General features: G+C 35.5%; 4 protein-coding genes across 4 annotated transcripts, besides 2 other annotated features; 2 read left to right on the forward strand and 2 right to left on the reverse strand.

The window, feature by feature from the left end:
* Nucleotides 1-124: 124 nt before the first annotated feature.
* Nucleotides 125-161: a mobile genetic element.
* Nucleotides 125-161: a terminal%2Cinverted (terminal inverted repeat of Banshee-A3 transposon ID:TVAGG3_0049310).
* Nucleotides 162-721: 560 nt separating this feature from the next.
* Nucleotides 722-2,322, forward strand: TVAGG3_0049320 (serine threonine-protein phosphatase family; the record flags this gene model as incomplete). The annotated part of the gene is made up of 1 exon (XM_001310847.1): nt 722-1,720. The coding sequence occupies one exon, from the start codon at nt 722-724 to the stop codon at nt 1,718-1,720; it is 999 nt and encodes a 332-aa protein (XP_001310848.1).
* Nucleotides 2,323-2,380: 58 nt separating this feature from the next.
* TVAGG3_0049330 (dynein heavy chain family protein family) lies at nt 2,381-15,205 on the forward strand (the record flags this gene model as incomplete). The annotated part of the gene is made up of 1 exon (XM_001310848.2): nt 2,381-15,205. One exon carries the CDS (start codon nt 2,381-2,383, stop codon nt 15,203-15,205), a length of 12,825 nt encoding a protein of 4,274 aa, XP_001310849.2.
* Nucleotides 15,206-15,385: 180 nt separating this feature from the next.
* On the reverse strand, nt 15,386-15,589 carry TVAGG3_0049340 (Ankyrin repeat family; the record flags this gene model as incomplete). Its single annotated transcript, XM_001310849.1, has 1 exon — nt 15,386-15,589. The coding sequence occupies one exon, from the start codon at nt 15,587-15,589 to the stop codon at nt 15,386-15,388; it is 204 nt and encodes a 67-aa protein (XP_001310850.1).
* A 72-nt stretch (nt 15,590-15,661) lies between these two features.
* Nucleotides 15,662-16,592, reverse strand: TVAGG3_0049350 (uncharacterized protein; the record flags this gene model as incomplete). Its single annotated transcript, XM_001310850.2, has 1 exon — nt 15,681-16,592. The coding sequence occupies one exon, from the start codon at nt 16,590-16,592 to the stop codon at nt 15,681-15,683; it is 912 nt and encodes a 303-aa protein (XP_001310851.1).
* Nucleotides 16,593-22,528: the final 5,936 nt, after the last annotated feature.

Raw genomic sequence — 22,528 nt, forward strand, 5'->3', positions numbered from 1 at the left:
ATGCCTATGAAAAGTACTCTCAAAACTAACTTTTTCCTAATTATAATTAAATCTAGAATATTGTATTATGCTTAGTATTATTTCATTTTTCTCATTCAATTTAGAATTTACAAATGTCAAAAAATTGAGAGCTGTCACTTTTGATGAATTTCTGTATATTACAGAACAAAATAATATCAACTTTATATACCAAATTAACAATCGTTTGAGTTGATTGGTTTTGAAATTTTAACTTTTATGAAATATCTAATTTGGCTTGATATGGGACAATTTTCATATCCACTCATATTCAATTTTTTTTTGTTGGCCCGAAAATTTTGGCCAAAAATAAAATGGAAATAATCAATTTAGACAGTTAATATAATCATTCATATCTGATGTAAAACAATTATGTGTGACATAAAACCGATGAGATTAAAAATTTTACGTACTATCCTCATGATATTTCTAGTGATTGTGCACTTATCAAAGTTACAACGTTAACCCTGAATATTTTTTGTCAATTGAATTATAATTTGAGAGGATTATTTTTATGTTTTTCAATACTTGAAATTCTCTGAGGATTTTATTATTACTGTATTAAAATACTATACATTTTTCCTGCATTTGTCTTTTTATTTCTCAATTCAACTATTCAAATGAGGGTAAAATTGAATCGCAATAAACTTCACAAAAGTAATTCTTAAATGAATTATTGGCACTTTTTTACAACAGAATATCAATGGTTGATATTGACCTTGTAGAAGAAACTCTTTGTAATTTAGAGCATTCCCTACAACTTAAAACAAGTTCACTTCCAAATCTTGAAGACATAGAATACTTATGTGAAGAATTTCAGACATTATTATCAAAGGAAGAAAACATTGTAGAAAACTTGGCTGGAAATTTCATCGTGGTTGGTGATCTCCATGGAAACTTTAACGATCTCATTTATATAATGAGAAAATACGGTCATCCAAGTCAAAGCCTTAAGTATCTATTTTTGGGAGATTACGTTGACCGTGGATGCAACTCACTGGAAACAATTCTTTACTTGATTTCCCTTAAATTACTATATCCAAAGTTTGTTACATTAATCAGAGGAAATCATGAATTTATAGAAATTTGCAAAAACTATGGATTTTATGAAGAGTGCAACCAGAGACTCGGCGAAATCGAAGGAGATCTAGTGTTTGAGATGATTACTGGCACATTTCCGTACCTCCCACTTGCTGCCATTCTCCCAAACAGAATCTTTGCTGTCCATGGTGGCATTTCATCCCATATTTATGCATTAGATGATATCCGTAACATCGATCGTTTTCAAATCGAAAAGAGCTCTGATAATATAATTGCGACAGACCTTGTTTGGGGAGATCCAAGAAATCTTGAGTCTGGCCAATTAACAAGCCCATCAGAGCGCGGTTTAGGCGAAAATTATTCTCTGATTAAGACAATTCAATTCTTGAAAGATAATCAATTGAATTCAATAATCAGAGCTCACGAACCATGTGCAGATGGATATCATGCATCTCTTGTTGACCAGGATGGACGTACTGTTTGCCTCACAGTTTTCTCCGCTTCCAATTATTGCGAATTAAATAACATGGCAGCTGTTGCAATCATTAAGAACGGCAATATCCAGATTGAGAAATTTGTTTCTTCTTCAGATGAAGAAAGTGAATCATTGCCAATCAGCCTTCCAATGGATCTATTTTCCAGATCAATTTTAGTAAGTTAATTTTTCTGTATTTCTCTCATATTTTTTGTTTGTTCTATAAACTTTATTTTCGGTATACATACACTTTTTAGGTTATCATTATGTTATTCATGGAAATTCTGAAAATCTCAGTATTTTTTTTAAGAATTTAAGGAACAATTATAAGTTTTTATTTAAATACAACATGATAATAACGATTTTATTTCCTAAAGATGAGTACAAGGATGGCTATTAATCCGGCCAAACAATTTGTTAAAAGTAACATGGAATGACGATACTTCATTTTGTTAAGGTCGCGAAATAGATACCTGGGTTCAAACCATGAGTAAATATCTGCGACATAATAATAAAATGAAATTCCGGAGGCAAGTTCGAGGAGTAAAACTGGCCAAAGATAACTAATATTAAACAATACCGAGATGATGACTGCAAAATATGCAATTAGGGTTGGCCTTTCTGTAGTTGATAAATTTTTGCTTGCATCTAATGGATTTAAGTATTTCGTTTCAAAATCTGTTATCATTTTGACCACTCTGATCTGTAAGTATATGATAAAAGCAATTAGAATAAGGCTGACATAGTATAATATTAATGCTAACATTGACAAAAATAATACTATTTTGACACGTAAATATTCCTTATTTTTGACAATTGTCAAAAATATAATAAAATTTTAGTTGAATGTCTTTGCTTTTACCGCAGGAGCTAATTGAGCACTTAGCTCCAACGGTATGTCAGCTCTTTAAGATTGATAAAAATCAAGTTATTACTGAGCTGAAGGATTTTTCTCCAATATTGGAAAAATTCATTACTGATCCGGCAAAACAATACATTCTTATTCAACAAACGGATCACCTTGTAGTTGTACACGCTTTAGAGAATACAGGTGGACCAGTTTTGTTTTGTAATAAAAGCTCTGAGAAGCTATATAAATCAAATTATCTTGCAACGCTCACAGTTTTACCAATTTCATCAGAAGCATTACTTTCTGTAATGCACAGCATTGTAGGAAGGTTGTTTTTACCCTTACTTCAAAACTCTACAAATGATGAAGATTCACTTCAAGTAGATTTATATAACAATTTATCAGTGAGCAACATCTCAATGAACAGATGCCGAAGCAATACGAAGTTTCCTGAACCGGTTCTCGACATAGAAGAGAAATATTTTCAAATCGGAGATTCAAATCAATTAACACCTGAACAAGAATCATTAATACTTACATCAATCGAAAACTGGGAACTAAACGTCGATTCAATTCTACGTGATAGCCAAAATCAGACTTTTGATAACATTCAAGAAGAATTAAGCTTCTGGCCATTGATTTCATCGAGAATTGAACAAATAATTCAACAATCAGAAAAGCTATCTAACTCAACTCTACCAGATTTTATCAAAAATCACAGAAAGAAATTTCCATCAAATTTAATCAAAATTAAAACAGAAGCAAATGGACTTTACGAAATTATCTATCCATTTTCAGTCTGTCTAAGCGAATTTGAGTACAATATTTTTGATAATATCACTGATTTGGATCAATTAAACGAAGTCATTGTCAGATCAACAGAATTCCTTTCTGATAGAATACTTGGTGAAAGTTTATTTGATTTCAGATCTTTACAGCTCTTTTCATTGCTTAACAAAGAAATTATGAAAAATTTATTGAAAGTCATATCAAAATCAGATCTTCTCAGAAAGAATATCGATGATTTCCAGCTTATAGCAATGAATACTCATGAAATAATTAAGATTTGGAACGAACAAAACAAAATTATTATTGATAAGTTGAATTCTTCCAAATACATGCACGAATTGAAGGAAGAAAACATGGATTTAGAGAACAAAGGTAAAAGTATCACAAGATTCATGAAACAATTAAAAGATTCAAAAGAACATTATCATAATTTCCTTGATACATTAAATAAACATCCAGAAGTCGCAACAAATGATATGAAATTAAAGTTACAATCAGCTTTCGAGAAATTAAGTGACAACATTACGTTTGAATTGACAAAAGAAGGAATTCATAAGAGAAATGTTGTTATTTATGAATATAATCAAGCTGTTGAGTCAGTAGAATCCCAAGTTGCTCAAGTAATCTCAACAATGATCTCAAATATTAAAGATTTATTCGAGATGCAAGAAATTTTTGTCCAATACAAAGAACTCATCCGCCAACCCACAATCCAATCGTATCTACGTAAGAACCAATTCGATTTCGTATCACTTATTGAAGGACAAATCGATATTCTTAAAAAAGATCTCATTAATATCTCAAAGCAGAACATTTATACTTATCTATACCAAAAAGGAACAACCACAGATGGCGCCCGTCTCATTATTATTAAGAGAATCGAAGCCAGGCTTAACAGATTTAAACAAATGCTCGTTGACGTGGTCGGAGACAACTGGGAGAACGCCAATATATGCCAGACCTTATCAATAAATGTCCACAAGATCGAAAGTGACATTGCAAAAGAGAATGATTCATCTAAATTTATTACAATGTTCCATAACAAGCCAGAAACCCTTAACCAGTCATTATTTACTATAGAGAAGCGTAATGGAAAGCCTTCTTTATCATGTAAATACTCCCAAACCATTGCAAATACCTTAAACACATATAGAACTGCAAAACAACTCGGTTTATCATTCGACCAAGCAGCCGCTGAGAATATAGAAGTGATGCTAAAGAACTATAATAAGTACATCCAACTCAATGAAGCAATTATTATGTGGAATTCCATTATAGAAGTGATTGATCAAGATACAATTGCTTTTTCTGCTGACTATCTATCCGAAATATATAATTATCTTGAGTCAGGATGGAAGAAACAATGGAATGCTCCTGATTTGGATGATTTTATTAAAGGATTTGCCCAATCAGTTGTTGTTTTCAAGACAAACTTGGCCAAATATAGAAGAATCAACGAATCAATTGATTCTTTCATCAAGAAAATCAGCCAATCCGAAGATTCTCAGCAAATTAAGGAATATCTCGGTGAAATTTTGGCTTTGGTCGATCAATTGTTTACATCAACTAAGTTCCAAAACAGAGATTTGTACTGCGAAAACATCAGAAAACAGATTTCTGAGTTGCTCAAAGTCAAAATCGAAAAAACTTTCACAATTTGGGATGAAAAATTGGCCAACAACCAAATGTTACCAAATGTTGAGTCCATTGTCATCAAGTTATCATTGTCTTCTTCTAATCAAATTACTTTTTCACCACATTATGACCAAATTCATCCAATTTTGAACAGAATGTTCACAGAGACAATGAATAATTTCATTCCACAGATCGATTTCCTTACATTTGATGACATTGTTCAGACAAAACCAGTTGATATAATTTATAATCACCTGGAAAAGTTGTCTTCTACTGTAAGTAAAGCAGTAAATCAATGGAGAAACTTCCAATTCTTCTTCTCCAATGAACCAGGAATGATCAATTATGAGAATTCCATTCAAAATTGGACAACTTTCTTAAGTAATTTAGTTTCTGTTTATCAGAACGTCAAAAAGATGAATCCAAAGGAGAATTTTGGCGTCGTCGCTATCGATTCAACTAAGTTACAGCCACTAATTGTTGAAAGATTGGCGGAATGGCACAAAGAAATCGCCAAGAACTTAAGAAAACACGCCAGAGAGATCATCAAAGACATCTCAATGGAAATCAAAGGCTCTAAAGACGTAATTGAGAACTCAAAGACGTCAAATGCAAAAGAAATTGCACAGTTCTTAAGAAAATTCAAGGATGCAGGCAAAAATTTGGCTGAATACCAGGCATTGATCCCATATTTGGATGAAACAACCAAATACTGCAGAATTGAAGAATATCAACCCTTCAAAACCAATTTCCTCGATTTCATTGCTCTTTATAATAAGAGAAAAGATGAAATCGATACAAATAGACAGTCAATTTGTGCTACTGTCGATTCAGAAACTGATACAATGAAAAATAATGTCAAAGTATTGCAGATGCAATGGGAAAAAGTCAGACCAATCAAAGGTTCTATTGTTCCTGAGAAGGCTCTTAAGGGATTGAGTACATTTGAAACAGCGTTTTCAAAATTAAAATCTCAATGGGAGGAACTTTCAGCTGCAAGAGAATCTATTGGCCTCCAAGTTGTTGTTCCTGCAGAATTAGATGGAATGATCGGCGACCTCAAAGAAATTAAGAACGTTTGGAATAATTTGGCAACAATTTATGGAAAGTTGCAAAGTTTATTCGCTGTTTCTTTCTCAACATTCGTTCCGCAAGAATTCAAGTCAAAGATCATCGGTTTGAACGAGAAAATGCAAGCCATGGAACAAAATGTTAAAAATTACGAGCCATGGGAGTACTACCAGGACAATTTGAAGAAGATTTTGAAGATTTATCCAATATTAGAAGGCCTCAAATCTCCAGCCATCATTACAAGACACTGGAGCTTAATTGGTCAGAAATTTAATAAAACAATTGACATTGAAAAGATCACACTTCAAGAGATCTACGACTTTGATCTCGAAAAGAACCAGGAATTCATTGCAGAAATCACGAGAAATGCTCAAGGCGAATTTTCATTGCATCAATACCTCGAAAAACTCAATACTTCATGGAACACTTTGGAGTTCGAGTTCAGCAATTACAACGAGAACATCCAAATCATCAAATCATGGGATGTTATTATGTCGACCATTTCAGATCACTTGAATTTCCTTGGAACCATGCAAACCTCACCATTCTTCAACGTATTTAGAGAACAAGCTACATCATGGACCACTAAATTGAACCAATTACAAGTTTCATTAGATGATTGGCTCGACGTTCAACGGAGATTCATTTATTTGGAAGGTGTTTTCAATTCCAGTGATATCAGACAGATATTGGCCAAAGCGACCACTTCTTTCAAGAGGAATGAAAAAGAATTCATAAAACTGACAAAACAAGCACAGCAACTCAAAATTGTCATTCAAATTTTAACGATTCCAAACATCGATGTAACTCTTCAAACGCTAAATGACAATTTCCTACAGTTGCAGAAAGAGTTAAGTGATTACTTGGAGAAGCAAAGATCATATTTCCCGAGATTCTTCTTCATAGGCGATGAAGATCTTTTGGAAATCATTGGCAAATCATCACAAATCAACGAAATCCAGAAACATTTCTCAAAAATGTTCGAAGGATTACACCAAGTTAAAACAGAGAACAAACAAATTACACAGATCTCTTGCAATGAAGGAGAAACTGTGGACTTGTTAACACCTGTTTCTATTGAAAACGCTGTTTACAAGATGTTGTTGGATTTGGAAAATGAAATGAAAATTTCTTTGTCTTCTCAATTATTCAATAGTTTACAAATCTTCAAAGACATATGGAAGAACAACATGAATATTGAGAATTTAAAGAGTTTCATTGAATCCAATCCAGCACAAATTGTTTTGCTGTGCTTCTGCATTGTAACAACAATGATAACAGAAGAAAAAATACAACAAAATGAAAACAAATCGATAGCAGAAGAAATAATTAAATTTATTTCACTGTTAAGTCAATTAGTTTTCACTGATCTTTCTAATATCGCAAGACATACTGTTCAGCAAATAATTACTGAAGCAGTTCATCAAAGAAATCTGTCACGTAAACTGTCAGAAGTGAAGTCAACTGATGATTTCAATTGGACGAGGTATTTGAGGTTTTACGCGACAAATAATTCTCAAGTTGAAGCCAAGATCGGTGATGCATCATTCCTTTATGGTTTCGAGTATTTAGGAATGTGTCCTTTCTTAGTCAGAACTCCTTTGACAGATAAAGTTTATTTGACATTAGCTCAAGCTTTACATGCCAAATTAGGAGGATCTCCATTTGGTCCTGCAGGTACAGGAAAGACAGAAACAGTCAAAAATATGGGACATCACCTCGGAAGACATGTTTTAGTCTTCAATTGCGATGAAACATTCGATTTCAAAGCGATGGGAAGAATTTTTGTCGGTTTGTGTCAGTGCGGATCATGGGGATGTTTCGATGAATTCAACAGATTGGATGAACAGATGCTTTCCGCTGTCAGCCAACAGATACAGACAATACAAGTTGGTTTGAAATCAGGTTTGTCAACGATCGAAATCCTCGGAAAACAAACAACAATCAAGGAAAACATCGGAATTTTCATCACAATGAATCCAGGATACGCAGGACGTGTTGAACTCCCTGACAACCTCAAGCAATTGTTCAGAACAATGGCAATGAACAAACCAGATACAGAACTCATCACAGAAGTTCTTCTTTTCTCACAAGGATTTTCAAGTGCTGAAGTTTTGGCACCGAAATTTGTCACATTATTCCAAATGGCGAAAGAAGCACTTACTAACCAGACACACTATGATTTCGGACTCAGAGCGATGAAGTATGTTTTGGCGAATGCTGGACAATTAATAAGAATTAACAATACAAACAATTTGTCACAAGAAATCGAATCTAAATTGTTAATTTCTTCAATTGTCAACACATTGTATCCGAAATTATTGACACAAGATTTAATCAAACTCAAACAATTGATCAATGACGTGTTCCCAGGTGTTACTCCTGAAGACATCAACCAAGAATTACTCATCAATTCTCTCAAAGAAGAATCCGAAAAAATGGGATGGATTTGCTCCGATGTTTGGCTCAATAAAATCATCCAGTTGTACTACATACAACAGATCAACCACGGCTTCATGTTAGTTGGCCCTTCAGGAACAGGAAAAACAAGTGCAAGAACGGTTTTATTGAAAGTTTTGTCACTTTTGGAGAACAAAGAGAGTGAATGTTACGTAATCAATCCAAAATCAGTTTCCAAAGAGACATTGTTCGGTACATTAGACAGCGTAACAAGAGAATGGACTGATGGTGTCTTCACGAGAATATTGAGAACAATTGTTAATGACCAAAGAGGTGAAATGTCAAAGCGTCATTGGATTGTTTTCGATGGTGATGTTGATCCTGAATGGGTAGAAAACTTGAACTCAGTTCTTGATGATAACAAATTGTTGACACTTCCAAATGGTGAAAGAATTTCTTTGCCGCCAAATGTAAGAGTTGTTTTCGAAGTCGCAAATTTGAATTTCGCAACTCCTGCAACTGTTTCTCGTTGTGGAATTGTTTTCTTCTCACAAAACACATTGACAAACAACAAAATTATTCACTATTACATATCACAGCTCCAGAAAGATGTCATCATCAAACAAGACCACATTTTGCACTCAGAATTCATGGATATTGCAATTCCTGACATGTTGAATTTACAAAATGAGTTTACAAATATCGTCAAACCGCTAATTTCACAAACAATTTCTGTTTGCGAACAATTCTATCAGAAATACCAAACAAAGAGTGTCATGGAGATTCCATTGAGTTCTTTGATTTCTACCTTCTTTTCACTGATCAAAAGTGCTTTTGTTTTATGTTTCCGACAATCAAATAATGATGTTTTGTTACAACAAAGTGTTATTTATTCTGCGTTTTGGGCTTTCGCTCTTCCATTTACTAATGAAATCAGAAAGGATTTGGATAATTTGCTGCATAACCAATTCAGTGGATATTGTCCTCGTGGTTCTTTGCTTACAAATTATTTGTCTTTCGAAACACGTGATTTTGTTTCTGTTGAATCCCAAAATTTGCCAAAGATTTTGGAAGATTTCGTTCCAACATCGCAAAACGAAGTCGAGAAACAAGTCATCAACCTTTCATTCATTGGTGGAAGACCTTTGGTATTAACAGGTCACAGCGGAATCGGTAAGCGATCTATCTATAAATCAGCCCTCCAAAATTACGCCGATATCGAAACGATAAATGTAAACCTTTCAAATGTTTCATCAATTGATTTCTTGTTGAGAACATTTGAACAATTTTGTGTTTACATCAAGACATCGTCATCGATTAAAATGAAGCCTAAGAAATCGAACACATTCTTAGTTTTCATTTGCAATGACATGAATTTACCAAATCTCGACAAATACGGAACACAAAGAGTTGTTGAGTTTCTCAGACAAATTTTGGAGTCAAACGGTTTCTGGCATCCGATAAAACGCGAATGGATTCAATTAGAACTCATCAGTTTAGTCGGTGTTTGCTGTTTACCAACTGAATATGGCCGTGTCAAGTTATCAGAGAGATTCTTAAGACATGCAGCTGTTTTCTATATCAATCATCCTTCGAAAGAAGAGACACAAACAATTATCTCTAATTTGATTGATTCCAAAGAAGTTCCTGAAAAAGAATCGACATCAAAAACAATTTGTGAGTTTTATTTCGATTACAAAGATCATTTCAGGGCTTCAGAAATCATCCATTACAATGTAAACATGAGAGATATCATTTCATGGTTGAATTCTTACATTTACGCGTTCAACAACAACGCAATGATTGATCCTTCTCATGTTTTGTATTATGAAGGTTTGAGAATCTTTTCTGACAGATTGGAAAAAAGTGACGAAAAAGAAACTGTCAAACAACTACTCCAATCAACAATCATCAAAAACTTTTCTAGTACAAACAACGATCTATTCGATAAGGACGTTGTTTATACAAGATTAATGGATGGACATTACAAACCATTTTCTAAAGAAGAAATTTTAGAAAAATTGGTAAAGAAAATGAAAGAATTTTGCGACGAAAATTCATCAAACGAGATGATATACTTCGGAGAAGCAATTGATGAGTTCGTACGCATTGAAAGGAGATTACTAGAACCAGGAGGACATCAACTTTTGGTTGGTTTAAGTGGAACAGGAAAAATTTCAATGACAAACTTTGTTTCTTGGTGTTTCGAGTTACCTGTTTTCAGGTTAAGAATACACAGAGAATACACAATTAATGACTTAGATCAAGACTTGAGAAGAGTACTCAAGAAATGCCTTGAAACAAGTGTTTGTTTAATTGTCAAAGATACTGATTTGATTTTGCCAATTTTCACTGAAAGATTGAACGTTTTGCTGACGGAAAGTTCAATTCCTGGCTTGTACCAAGGTGATGAACTTCAATCTTTAATTGCCAGTGTTAAAGATGTCGCAAGAATCAATGGACAAATGGTTGAAAATGATGACGATGTTTACAATTATTTCGTTGACAAAGTTCGAAATAATTTACATATCATTTTCACATCGAATTCAAGTAAAATCGATATGAACTTGAAATCCATACAGTTCCCATCATTGTTCGCTACTTGCAACATCAATTGGATCGGTGCTTGGTCGAATGATTCCCTTAAATACTTCGCCAACAAAATTATCAAACAAAATGAACTGAAAACTGATGAAAACATCATTGAAACATTAATTAAAATACATCAGGATTCAGTTGATATTTCCAGTAGTTTGCAGAACACTAATTATGTTTCTCCAAGATATTTCTTTGAGTTTATTGAACAATATTGTAAAATCTACAAAGAAAAATCTAAAAATATCCAAACAGATAAAGAACATTTAAGCAAAGGTTTGCAGAAACTCAAAGAAACACAAAGCGAAGTAAAGAGAATGGGCGTTGAACTAGAAAAGAAGAAAGTCATTCTCAAGGAATCAGAAGTCAAAGCTGAACAAAAATTGGAAGAAATCATCAAAGACAAAGAAACAACAAAACAAAAACAAACCGAAGCTGAAAAAATCAAAGTCCAACTTGATGAAAAAACAGCAATTATCAATAAAGACAAGAGTTCCGCACAAGCAGAACTTGATGCAATTGCTCCTCTTATCGCAGAAGCAGCCAATTCCGTCCAGAACATCAAGAAATCCAATTTAGATGAAATAAGAAGATTCAAACAACCTCCGGATGTTGTCAAAAATACTTTGGCGGCGGTTTTGACACTTTTAGGCAATAGAACGACAGATTGGTCTTCTATCCAGAAATCCATATCAGAATCAACATTCATCAAGTCTGTTGTTGATTTCAAAGTCGACGCAAGCCAAGCAACAGCCATAAAACGTGCAAAACAAATGATTTCTGCAACAGATTTAACTTATGAAAAAGCAGACAGAGCTTCTAAGGCTTGTGGACCTTTGTTCAAATGGTTGGATGCAAATCTTAGATATTTAGACATTGTCGAGCAGACAGAGCCATTAAGGAACAGAGTAAGTGCTTTGGAAGAAGAAGCAAACGAATTGCAAAAGAAACATGACGAAATGTCTCAAACAATTCGTTTACTCGAAAAATCTTTGAGAAGAATCACTTTGGAATACCAACAGTTAACAAGCCAATGTGATACATATCGCAAAGAAGCAGAACAAGTACAAATCAAACTCGACAGAGCTCAGCATCTCTTGGAAAGTTTGACAAGTGAAACTCAAAGATGGAATGAAAGAAATGTCACTTTTCAGAGTGATTTTGACAACTTAATTGGTCATTCTATATTATCATCTGCATTTGTTTCTTATTGTGGATACTTAGACCAACAGCATAGAATTGATTCCATGTATAGATGGATGTCCATTTTGTCTGAAAACGGAATTAAATACAACGAAGAATTTAATTTCGTCAATTTCATGGCAAATCCAAATAAATTGATCGAATGGAGTAAAAAAGAACTTCCTCAAGATGACCTTTGTATTCAAAATGCTATTGTTCTTGATAGCCAATCAACAAGAATTCCTTTCATTGTTGATCCAGCCGGACAAGCAACACAATTCATTTTGAACACATTCGACAAAATCATCAAAACAAGTTTTGTCGATTCCAAGTTCCCGAAGCATTTGGAAAGTTGTTTGAGATTCGGAACAACACTTTTAATTGAAGATGGCGAACAAATGGATCAATTAATTCTTCCTGTTTTATCTCATGAATTCAGAAAAGTTGGAGGAAGAATATTAATGGATTTGAAGAGAAATGAAATTGATATCTCTTCATCTTTCAAATTGTTCATTGTAACAAGAGATACAGATTTCAATCCAAATCCTTCAATTGCTTCACTCACAAATTTGATCAATTTCTCGGTCACTTCACTTTCATTAAAAGCTCAATGCTTGACAAGATTATTGCAAGTCAAGTTGCCAGACATAGAGAGCAGGAGACAGGAATTGCATCAATCATTAAGTACAATGCAAGTTTCTCTTTCTAAACTCGAAAACGACATGTTAGATGTCTTCAGTAAAACGAAAGGAGAAATTTTGGAAGATGATAATTTGTTGCATTTACTTGAAGACATCAAAAACGAGTCGATTTCTATCGAGCAGAAAGCGAACGAGACAAGAAAGACACTCCAGGAGATAGGAAAGACTTCAGAACAATTCTCTCCTGTTGCTGAAGTTGCTACTTCTCTTTATTTGGCTTTGAGAGATATGTGTTCAGTTCACTTTTTGTATCAGTTCTCTCTTAATTTCTTCTGGAGAGTTTTCGATAAAGTTATTGACTCAAACATTCCTCCAGAGCTATTGATAGACCAAATGACCAAAGAACTGTTCATCCAAGTGTCCTATTCTTTGTTGAACAGACACGTAACTGTTTTCGGTTTCAGATTCAGCCAAATTTTGTTGGAACACAAAGGAATCAATGTCGATGACAGTCTATATAACATCGCATTGAGAGGAACAAACGTCGGAGGCAAGGAACCATCATTCCTCAGCTCAATTAACGATCCAATCTTTACGAAATGGCTCGCGAAAGATTCCCCAGAAACAGAAATTCCTCAAGAAGTTTTGTCAGTTTTGGGAACTTCAGATCACAAAGCGGTCACTTCACTTAAAGTATTAGCCATCATCAGGAGACAGAGGCAAGACAGAATTGTTGCTGCCTGCAACATGTTCATCAGGAATGCCTTTGATTACGATATTTTGGACACTCCTCCTCTCGATATTTCTCAAACCGCCAAAAATTTACCACCAACAACTCCTCTTCTTTTAGTTTCTGCCGCCGGACACGATCCATCAGAGAAAGTTGAAGCGGAAGCAGCTAAAGAAACAGGTCAAAAGGTTGTGAGTGTTGCTGTTGGCGCTCCTGATACTTATTCAAACATCGAAAAAGCTGTTCAACAAGCAGCAGCAAAAGGAAACTGGGTGATTGTAAAGAACGTACATTTGGCTCCATTTTGGGTTCGAACATTTGTAAAGAATGTTCAACAAATGAACCCATCAAATGGTTTCAGACTCTTCATGACTTCAGAAATCAATCCAAAAGTTGGAAGTAACACGTTTAGAGCTTGTAGAGTCATTGTTTTCGAACCAGCAACAGGAATAAGGGCAAATCTAAAGAGATTGTCCAATTTCCAGTGGCCGGAATCACCTCACAAACAATTAGTTATTAATTTCTTGTGGTTGCATGCTGTTATTGTTGAAAGACTGAGATTTGCTCCACTTGGATGGTCAAAGATTTACGAATTTAACACTTCTGACTTGAATTTTGCAACTCAAGTTGGTTTCAGATGGCTTTCTAAGACAGAAACAATTCCTTGGGAGTCATTGAAGTTCTTAGTTTCCATGTGCGCTTATGGCGGAAGAGTTGATGTTTCTTCTGACTCAAGAAGTCTTCAAAATTTGGCCAATTTGATTTTGAAAGATGGTGCAGAAATATATGGAAATCCAACGTGTAAATCACAAGAAGAATTCAAGAATTGGGTTGATTCATTACCTGCTGATGAATCTCCGGAAGTTTTATATCTTCCTCGCGCTTCAGGAAAATTCTTATTTGTTCAACTCGGAAACGAAACAATTCAGTCAATTTTGAGCGCTATGGCTGGCCAAGTTTCAAGGAGCATGAAAGAGAAACAATCATTGTTTATCAAAGCATTACTTGACCAATTGAAAGAGAAACTCGAATCATCTCCATTATCAGATTCGAGTCAACTTTCAAACCAAGATAATTTGATTGCAACAGCAATTTCCGATGAAATCAATTTCCTCAAAGAAACAAGAGAACAAATATTATCCGATGTAAACGAGATAATTGAGACATTACAGAATGGAGACTGCTTAACACAGAAACACCAGAAGATCATAGAAACATTGAACAGAGGAGATATTCCTCAAGAATGGAATCCACATCAATTCAAATGCCTCGATTTCGGAACATGGATTGATGATTTCATCGCAAGAATTAATCAGCTCAATCTATGCGCAAGTGATAAGAATATGTGCAAGAATAAGTTAAGAGCTGGATTGTTCAAATCCCCAGAGACATTAGTTGCTGCTGCAAAACAAACAGCTTCGAGAGTTAATAAGTGGCCGATTGAGAAAATGGTCATGAAACTCGTTGTCCAGCCAAAGAAGATGAATCCATCATATGATATCTGCTTCATTGGATTGTCATTACTATCTGCTTCATGGGGAGATGGATGTTTGTCTGCTGCAGATGAAGTAGTAAACAAATTGCCACCAACAGTTGTAACTTGGGAACTCGAGAATGAAAGAGAGAAAATGACAAATCCTATAACAGTTCCTTTCTTCATGACACAGAGCAAGAAGAGAATTCTTTTCGAGGCAGAGTTAGAAGCAGATCAAAGCCACTCACAGAGCCGGTGGGCTGTTAGAAATCCATCAATTGTTGTCCAAAAGGATGGACTTTAAATTTATATATTTTGTTATTTTTCTTTTAATATAAATCATTTATTTAAATAAGGAATCATTTTAAAATCTTGGAGCTACAAATTATGCTAGAAAAGTTTGCCCATATTGTCTCTTAAATTAACATCTGCACCATGTAATGTTAAAATTTTAATTGTTTTATTCAAAGGATTTTGAATAGCTTTATGAATGGCGGCTTGTATTAAACCTTTTTTTTGTGCTAATTTTTATACCGTGGAAAATTAGAAGCTCGGCCATTTTTTCGTTTAAATTATTAATTGTTCTTTCATGATTAATAGATTTTATATTGACATCTGCATCACTTTTAATTAGAAATTCTACCATTTCTTTTTCCATAGAGCGTCTAGCAAGATGGATAGCAGTCATGCTATACTTATACTGTCAGGAAGTGGTAATTGCATACTTAATTTCAAATATAAATTCAAAAATTAGGATAATAAACTAAATACATAACAATTTATTTAACACTTGATTTCGATTGTTTTGCAGGAGTTATATTCTTAAAGACATCAGGTATAGGCTGATGATTTTCTTCAAGATAAGCTAAAAATCGGGGTACACCTTCGCATTGCTTCAATCTATCCTGAGTTTCATCAAATTTTGGTTTCAGTTTCTGATGAGCCTCATTAATTGCTGTAGGTTCTTTACTAATAGTTGATATACTGTCAACAAAATTTTTAAGCTTTCTTTTACCGGGTGTAATGATTTCATCCTTTGCCTGCTCACTTTCTTTTGGAATTGAAGCAAAACTAAATGCTTTGATTCCTAAAGATTCTTCTGCTTGTTGTTGTTCACGAGCTTTTGTAAGATTTTCCATGATAATTTTCTTCGCATCTTCTTGTGCAAGCTCTCTTGAGCTTGCTTCTGATTTGCTATCGCCTTCTTCTTTATCATCATCAAAATCATCAAATATATTATTTGAATTACCTTGATCTCTGCCAGACATTAAGTCTTCATCATCTGTAGCAGGGCCTTTTGGAGAAGAAGTCTGTAAAATATTATTTGAAATGCTTTTTGAAAGCAAAAGTGGGGGTGTTGTAACTTTTCTCGATCTTTGTGAGGTTGGAGCAGTATCAATATCACGTTCATAATCATTTTCCATATTGACAGATTGAAGTAATGTTTTAATATCATCTTCGTTCATTTCTACATTAGCATTTCCGAGGAAAGCTAAATCACCTGCACCAAGATTTTCAAAAGTTTCTTGATTTTTGTATTTTTTTCCTTTGTGAGGAATTCTAACTTTGTGAATTCTTGTTGGTTCGATAAAAACCCAAGGGAGACCAAAGTTTTTTAGTTGAGCCCAGTTCCTTTGCTCAGCTTGTAATACGCTAAGCGGCTTCCCAGGACGAGTGGGCTCTCGGTACATTGAAATTGAATTTTCGTAAACTTCACAAAAATTGAATAACGTGCATGCTAAAATTTTATATAAAAACATCATCTATTTAATTAGGATATGATTCCACGTATTATTTAATACAAATTTTGTTTGTTTTTGGCAAAAATTTGTTCTGATCCAAGGATTTTCTGTTACAGTTGATATAACTGCAATATCGATCATAAATTTCAATGTAACATTACTACTATTGCTTATTTCATGAGTCAAATGATTAATCGATGATAAAAAATAGAAAATTTATTAATTATTCCGTGTAAATGACATTCAGTATTTTTATGGGAAAAGAATATTCCTTTGAAGCTACCATAGAGAAGGTTGAAAAATGGATGGAGCCTATGTTCGTGTGCCTTATAACATTAAGGAAATGTTTGGAAAAGGCCGCCTAAAAGTCAAAGCTTATTTTGAGGATGTTGAATATGAAGGGAGTATAGTTAACATGGGTGTTAAAAATGAAGACGGATCAATATGCTATATTTTAGGTATGAGGAAAGATATCAGGAAAAAACTTAATAAACAACCCGGTGATAAGGTCAATGTAAAATTCATGATTAGGGAAGATAAATAAGCTAACTATTTCTTATGTGAATTGATAAAATTCTGTAAATTATGTATATCTATTTTAAACAATGTTTTTATTTATATTATATACTGCCATTTCTATTTCTTTAACTAATACATTATCAGTCTGGTATTTGTGATTGCATGATAAATTTGATAAATAAAAACATTTAATCAAAGTCAATTTTATTTTTCATATTCAAATGGACTGAGTGTTAACATTTAACATTTTTTGCTAATTGTCGTCAAAAATTAGGCGTAAAGCAAAAATTGATATTTCATATGGTTTTATGATAGATAAGCATTATATTCCCACTCATTATATTCGTAAATTTTGAGGTTTATCCTTCGCTTTTAAGATCATTGAATTTGATTTTTATATAAAATAGTTATATATTAGAAAATAATATGAGTTTATGTGATATTATTTTTCAGAAGATTTTGTGTTCTTCTTCAAAATTTTATTTTTTTATTAAAAAGAATCTTTACAAAATATACATTTACTTTAATTAATATTTAAAAACGTGCTCTATCAAAAGTTCCAAAAATTGAAGTATTTGAATACCCTAGTCAAGCATCAAAAATCATTTGGAGTGAATTCTATTAAAAACACTCATCTTAATATAAGAAAGCTGGAAATGGGGCTGTGACCTTTCACAACTTTTTGCGAAACTATCTGCAGTACATCAGACACTAGCAATTGGATGTCACAACGAGTGTAACTGTGGTATCAGATAGCACTTGCAATGGCTATTATGAAGCCAGACCAATTCTTTCAAGTACCAGAAAGCCAAGAAAGAGGTCCAAACTGCAGATTACGGCTTCTTTCTTGGATACTTGAGTTCTCATTTTGCGAAGTTAGTATATTAATGATCTGGACCCTGCAAATATATGAACAAACCGTATCTAATTTGCTATCATCTAAGCTGGTAAAATTTAGAGAAAGCTATTTACTGGTTGTATATTACAAATATACCTTGTAATAGAAAATATAAGTGTTTGTGATTTAAATTCGCTCAATTAGCTCGAAAATTTGTTTTATATCCATGACAAACTAACACAATCCTATTTATGTGATTGCCAATCTGTTCCCAAAATATATCAGCATGAATATATATATATTGATATTATTTGCAATTTCATCATTAAATAGTCCTTTTTTCCATTTTTAATTTAGAAATAGTATATTTATATGATAGCGACACAAGATTTTAATTAAAAAATATATGTTATCGATCATCACACTCAAATTGAATTTCAAAAATTTTAGAATTTTTCAATTTCAATATTGAAAATATATTTCTTATATCATAGCGATTCATGTTATAATAATATGGAGAAAAATATTGTATTAAATCTAAAATTTAAAATGAATGATTGGGCATTACATTAATCCAATTTATTGTTTATTTGTTAATCTAGTGGAAACAATTAATATTTTGGAGAAACAAAAATTTGAAATTTGAAATTTTGAAAAAAATGCATGAATCGGTAATTAAACATTGATTTGTTAATTTATTAGCCATGCTTTTGATGTTGGTCTTATTCTTAAGCCGATTTAAAGAATTAATTTTTCCAAATCGTGTTTGACATTAACACATATAGATATATCAGGAAAAAAGGTATCACTTATCAAGTTATTGGTTTTTATGTATCTCCTAACTTTGCCTCGTTCTGAATACAATTCTAGTTAACGAATTTTAAATAACTATATGAAGAATACATCATTTTGGTTTTATTATTATTAAAATGATATATATTAGCTATGTATATGCTTGTAAGAATATTATTCCGTGAATTGGAAACAGAAAAAATAAATTTAGACAGAAAATGCATATCTTTAAAAAATAATATGAAATTTAGCTTTGATATTATTATCCGATAAAATATGCATGATAATTACTCCGCAAATAAAATTTAGGAAGCAAGTTGTGACGGTTGGGCGGTTTTCAATGGCCCACAAGGAAGGAAGTATCGTTTTATCAGGCAACAAGAGGTCTTGAAATGAGTAAAGGACTGATCACCCTTGAAAGGTTCAAACTTGCTTGCGCGCCGCAGTCTTAAAAATGATATGTTTCACTTCTGGTCGAAAATTTCAACCTCTATGACAGTTGTTGGATGAACAATTGTGTAGCGGGATGAAATCTGAGTGCGGCCTGGGGCTGCAGCATCAATCTTCCCGGCATCTTTACCGCAATCATCTCTTAGATTGCACACAAAGTTGCGAACGAGCAGCTTTTATGCGGTAAAGATGCCGGAAAGAGAGAGTCGATGTGAGGTTCTTTTCGAGGGCTCCTCGAATGAGACACTGTTCCGCATTGATAACTTGAACGCGGAAGTTTGACCGACAAGAGTGTATTGTGCACTCCTGTCGGTCGCAGTGTCTCATTCTGGGAGACATTGCCTCTGCATGTCTCCCAGAATGGAACAATGTTCCGCATTGATAACTTGAACGCGGAAGTTTGACCGACAAGAGTGTATTGTGCACTCCTGTCGGTCGCAGTGTCTCATTCTGGGAGACATTGCCTCTGCATGTCTCCCAGAATGGAACAATGTTCCGCATTGATAACTTGAACGCGGAAGTTTGACCGACAAGAGTGTATTGTGCACTCCTGTCGGTCGCAGTGTCTCATTCTGGGAGACATTGCCTCTGCATGTCTCCCAGAATGGAACAATGTTCCGCATTGATAACTTGAACGCGGAAGTTTGACCGACAAGAGTGTATTGTGCACTCCTGTCGGTCGCAGTGTCTCATTCTGGGAGACATTGCCTCTGCATGTCTCCCAGAATGGAACAATGTTCCGCATTGATAACTTGAACGCGGAAGTTTGACCGACAAGAGTGTATTGTGCACTCCTGTCGGTCGCAGTGTCTCATTCTGGGAGACATTGCCTCTGCATGTCTCCCAGAATGGAACAATGTTCCGCATTGATAACTTGAACGCGGAAGTTTGACCGACAAGAGTGTATTGTGCACTCCTGTCGGTCGCAGTGTCTCATTCTGGGAGACATTGCCTCTGCATGTCTCCCAGAATGGAACAATGTTCCGCATTGATAACTTGAACGCGGAAGTTTGACCGACAAGAGTGTATTGTGCACTCCTGTCGGTCGCAGTGTCTCATTCTGGGAGACATTGCCTCTGCATGTCTCCCAGAATGGAACAATGTTCCGCATTGATAACTTGAACGCGGAAGTTTGACCGACAAGAGTGTATTGTGCACTCCTGTCGGTCGCAGTGTCTCATTCTGGGAGACATTGCCTCTGCATGTCTCCCAGAATGGAACAATGTTCCGCATTGATAACTTGAACGCGGAAGTTTGACCGACAAGAGTGTATTGTGCACTCCTGTCGGTCGCAGTGTCTCATTCTGGGAGACATTGCCTCTGCATGTCTCCCAGAATGGAACAATGTTCCGCATTGATAACTTGAACGCGGAAGTTTGACCGACAAGAGTGTATTGTGCACTCCTGTCGGTCGCAGTGTCTCATTCTGGGAGACATTGCCTCTGCATGTCTCCCAGAATGGAACAATGTTCCGCATTGATAACTTGAACGCGGAAGTTTGACCGACAAGAGTGTATTGTGCACTCCTGTCGGTCGCAGTGTCTCATTCTGGGAGACATTGCCTCTGCATGTCTCCCAGAATGGAACAATGTTCCGCATTGATAACTTGAACGCGGAAGTTTGACCGACAAGAGTGTATTGTGCACTCCTGTCGGTCGCAGTGTCTCATTCTGGGAGACATTGCCTCTGCATGTCTCCCAGAATGGAACAATGTTCCGCATTGATAACTTGAACGCGGAAGTTTGACCGACAAGAGTGTATTGTGCACTCCTGTCGGTCGCAGTGTCTCATTCTGGGAGACATTGCCTCTGCATGTCTCCCAGAATGGAACAATGTTCCGCATTGATAACTTGAACGCGGAAGTTTGACCGACAAGAGTGTATTGTGCACTCCTGTCGGTCGCAGTGTCTCATTCTGGGAGACATTGCCTCTGCATGTCTCCCAGAATGGAACAATGTTCCGCATTGATAACTTGAACGCGGAAGTTTGACCGACAAGAGTGTATTGTGCACTCCTGTCGGTCGCAGTGTCTCATTCTGGGAGACATTGCCTCTGCATGTCTCCCAGAATGGAACAATGTTCCGCATTGATAACTTGAACGCGGAAGTTTGACCGACAAGAGTGTATTGTGCACTCCTGTCGGTCGCAGTGTCTCATTCTGGGAGACATTGCCTCTGCATGTCTCCCAGAATGGAACAATGTTCCGCATTGATAACTTGAACGCGGAAGTTTGACCGACAAGAGTGTATTGTGCACTCCTGTCGGTCGCAGTGTCTCATTCTGGGAGACATTGCCTCTGCATGTCTCCCAGAATGGAACAATGTTCCGCATTGATAACTTGAACGCGGAAGTTTGACCGACAAGAGTGTATTGTGCACTCCTGTCGGTCGCAGTGTCTCATTCTGGGAGACATTGCCTCTGCATGTCTCCCAGAATGGAACAATGTTCCGCATTGATAACTTGAACGCGGAAGTTTGACCGACAAGAGTGTATTGTGCACTCCTGTCGGTCGCAGTGTCTCATTCTGGGAGACATTGCCTCTGCATGTCTCCCAGAATGGAACAATGTTCCGCATTGATAACTTGAACGCGGAAGTTTGACCGACAAGAGTGTATTGTGCACTCCTGTCGGTCGCAGTGTCTCATTCTGGGAGACATTGCCTCTGCATGTCTCCCAGAATGGAACAATGTTCCGCATTGATAACTTGAACGCGGAAGTTTGACCGACAAGAGTGTATTGTGCACTCCTGTCGGTCGCAGTGTCTCATTCTGGGAGACATTGCCTCTGCATGTCTCCCAGAATGGAACAATGTTCCGCATTGATAACTTGAACGCGGAAGTTTGACCGACAAGAGTGTATTGTGCACTCCTGTCGGTCGCAGTGTCTCATTCTGGGAGACATTGCCTCTGCATGTCTCCCAGAATGGAACAATGTTCCGCATTGATAACTTGAACGCGGAAGTTTGACCGACAAGAGTGTATTGTGCACTCCTCGGTCGCAGTGTCTCATTCTGGGAGACATTGCCTCTGCATGTCTCCCAGAATGGAACAATGTTCCGCATTGATAACTTGAACGCGGAAGTTTGACCGACAAGAGTGTATTGTGCACTCCTGTCGGTCGCAGTGTCTCATTCTGGGAGACATTGCCTCTGCATGTCTCCCAGAATGGAACAATGTTCCGCATTGATAACTTGAACGCGGAAGTTTGACCGACAAGAGTGTATTGTGCACTCCTGTCGGTCGCAGTGTCTCATTCTGGGAGACATTGCCTCTGCATGTCTCCCAGA

The sequence above is a fragment of the Trichomonas vaginalis genome, chromosome IV (assembly GCF_026262505.1).
Source record: "Trichomonas vaginalis G3 chromosome IV, whole genome shotgun sequence".
In the NCBI taxonomy this organism is placed as follows: Eukaryota; Parabasalia; order Trichomonadida; family Trichomonadidae; genus Trichomonas; species Trichomonas vaginalis.